Source organism: Bison bison, unplaced genomic scaffold (assembly GCF_000754665.1).
Source record: "Bison bison bison isolate TAMUID 2011002044 unplaced genomic scaffold, Bison_UMD1.0 scf7180017864063, whole genome shotgun sequence".
Taxonomy (NCBI): Eukaryota; Metazoa; Chordata; class Mammalia; order Artiodactyla; family Bovidae; genus Bison; species Bison bison.
This window is the reverse complement of record NW_011494635.1, coordinates 6,683,164-6,686,037: the sequence shown is the minus strand read 5'-3', so window position 1 is coordinate 6,686,037 and position 2,874 is coordinate 6,683,164. Positions and strand designations below refer to the sequence as shown.

General features: G+C 58.4%; 1 protein-coding gene across 1 annotated transcript in view; it reads left to right on the top strand.

Annotated features, from left to right (window-relative positions):
• The window catches only part of PFKP (phosphofructokinase, platelet), a 54,344-nt gene that overhangs the window by 30,564 nt on the left and 20,906 nt on the right, over positions 1 to 2,874 (top strand). The window contains 3 exon segments of the mRNA XM_010836403.1: positions 44 to 209; positions 1,161 to 1,205; positions 1,362 to 1,470. Of these exon segments, the coding sequence (XP_010834705.1) occupies positions 44 to 209; positions 1,161 to 1,205; positions 1,362 to 1,470 (320 nt within the window).

The following is a 2,874-nucleotide window of genomic DNA, read 5'->3' as shown; positions in this document are numbered from 1 at the left end:
GCTCCCCCACGTCATCCCGGGCGTGCGGCTTGTCCCCACACAGGCAAGATCAGCACGGAGCAGGCACAGAAGCACGGGCACCTCAACGTGGTGGGGATGGTGGGCTCCATCGACAACGACTTCTGCGGCACGGACATGACCATCGGCACGGACTCGGCCCTGCACCGCATCATCGAGGTGGTGGACGCCATCATGACGACCGCCCAGAGGTGGGGACGCAGGGACCAGCAGGAGGGGGCTGTGTAGACCTCAGAGCCAGCTCTGGAAAGTTCCACAAGCCTTGTCGCTTGACATTACAAACAATTTTGTATTGGTGCAATCAGTGGTTTTCCTTGTTTACTCTTTATTTTCAATTTTTAAGAGTCACTGCTTTCTGATTGTCAAAGAAAATGTTTATTGCAGAGAATTTAGAAAAACGAAAAAAATTAGTCATCATTACGTCAAGTCCTGCACAAAGCTCCCCTGCAGGAGTGGCAGACTGTAGAGCCCCAGGTTTGCACGGCCCTGGTCAGGGCTGGGCAAGGCCCCGCCCTGCGCCCTCCTTACCTGGGGTTCCCGCCGATGGATGAGGAGTGACCCCACGTCCCGGGTTGTAGGCTCAGGGCTGAACCTTTCCCATCACGCCCTCCCTGGCTCCCTCAGGCTTCCAAAGCACCTTCACGAAAGTCAAGTGAGTGAGACAGTGGAACACGTGCCTCCTTCATGGACAAGCCCTTGCCACCGTCTCAGGGCCACGCCCGGGGAACCGTGGCTGGAGACAAACCTCAGCCCCCATTTGGGTTCCCAGGGTTACTGGTGGCAGTTAGTTTCCTGTTTGTGGAAAGGCCATGGTCCCGGGGCACAGACCTGACTCCTTCGCTCTTGTCTCCTGAGCTGATGCGGGGACATCCAGCCTATGGTTCTGGCTGGAGAAGCTTGACTCTGCCCAGTGGAACCCTCATCCTGGGAAGACCATACATGCATGTCCTGGTGGCGTGAGCATGCCTGGCACAAGAACACAACCAGAGGCGTTCACTGCTGCAGCCCCTTCGCTCAGAAGAGGCTGAAACACACTCCCCATAGTGTTTGCTTGTGTGCAGAGTGGGTCGTCTGAGGGGGATAGCTGGGGCCCTGCCGTCTGCCCGGCCATGCTAAGTGGACGCTCCTCTGTCTCTCTCCAGCCACCAGCGGACCTTCGTCCTGGAGGTGATGGGGAGACACTGCGGGTATGGACACACGGACGCAGTCGGGGTGGGAGGTCCCCAGGGATCCCCATACCCCAGCTCAAGCATCCCAGGAGGGGCATGTCTCGTCTGTGGGGCTGTCCTGGGCGGGGGCACCCAGCCCCGACGCCTCGTGAAACCCTCGCTCTCTGCCTGCAGGTACCTGGCCCTGGTGAGCGCTCTGGCCTGTGGGGCCGACTGGGTCTTCCTTCCCGAGTCCCCACCTGAGGAAGGCTGGCAGGAAAACATGTGCATCAAGCTCTCAGAGGTAACTCGCTTTCTGCCCCCTGTGGCTGCCGGCCTTTGGTCGCGCTGCCTGGCCACCGGTGTGGTGGCCGTGGGCATGTTCCATGTCAAGGAGCTTTTAGCCTGTGGAGGCTCTCTGCTCAGAGTGGCTTCAGGCTTGTGGCTGTGACCTGGGGGCGTCCCGTCCGTCCACCTCCCGCTGCAAGAAGCAGCTGAGCTTTTGAGCCACTTGTGCAAAGCGGGCGCTCAGCCATCCCTGGAGGAGGCCACGTAAGAGCAGGGTCTAAGGAACACAGCGCCGCTGTCCTCTCGGAAAAGAGGCGGGAGGCCTGGGAGTTGACTCCTCCCCGAGCCCCCCAGCTCTCAGCAGGCCAGGCCCTGACAGCTCGTTCCCCAGAGGGCGTCCCCCTCCCAGCGCTCGCCTCGCTGTGGGTTTGGCTCAGGCCTTTCCTTTCTTTTCTCTGTGGACTGTGCTCGTCTCACACTGTGGGTCACTGGTGTCAGGCAGATTTCGTCTGTGAGGCCTCGCAGAAAACAAGAGTGGCTTTCAGGACAGAAATCCCACCCCAGTGTGTGGACTTTCTCTTATTTTCACGACCATCTCATCACTGTTCTGTAGGCAAAAAATGGAAACCTATGGCAGAGGCCAGTTATCATATTCAGCAAGCACATGCATGCAGCCAGGACCCACGATCCATGAGGCATGGCCGTCACCTTCAAGGTGATGGTTTCCAAGAGCAGATTCCCAGCAACTAATGTAAGACGCTTTGACTCAAAAACCTGTATAAGAGACTTGGTAAAGCCGTCCCTTGGCTGGGAAGTTGATCCCTAGGTCGGGAAGATCCCCTGGAGAAGGGAAGACTATAATCCTAAGATACATTTTTTGTAATACTCTAAAGTCTGCACTGGTTCTTGAATTATAGCATTGGTTGGGAAGATGCCCTGGAGGAGGGATAAGGTACACACTCCAGGATTCTTGCCTGGAGAATCCCATGGACAGAGGAGCCTGGCAGGCTACAGTCCATGGGGCCGCAGAGTTGGATATGACTGAGCAATTTGGCACGCATGCACATGGAACTGGGAGGAATCACCCCTTTGAGGCTGAAGTCAGCCGCACAGGTCCCGGGGTGACCATGAGCACGGAAGTAAGCCATGAGCTCAATGTCCCTTGCTTCTGGCCTGGGGACATGGGCGGTTCTCTGCTTCATGAAGGCCAGGCTGGGGCCCGGTTCCCAGGGAGATGGCAGAAAGCTGTCCTCTGGGGGAGCCAGCAGGCCTTGTCTGCAGGAGAGACCCGGGAGCCCAGCCTCAGGGCTCACCACTGTCTGGGGGTCCGGGTCAGAGGCAGTGGAGGCTTTTGATCTCCTGCGTCTGCCGGCCTGTCCCACCTTCTCACCCCCGGCGCCCGGACCTGCTCGTGTGCCTA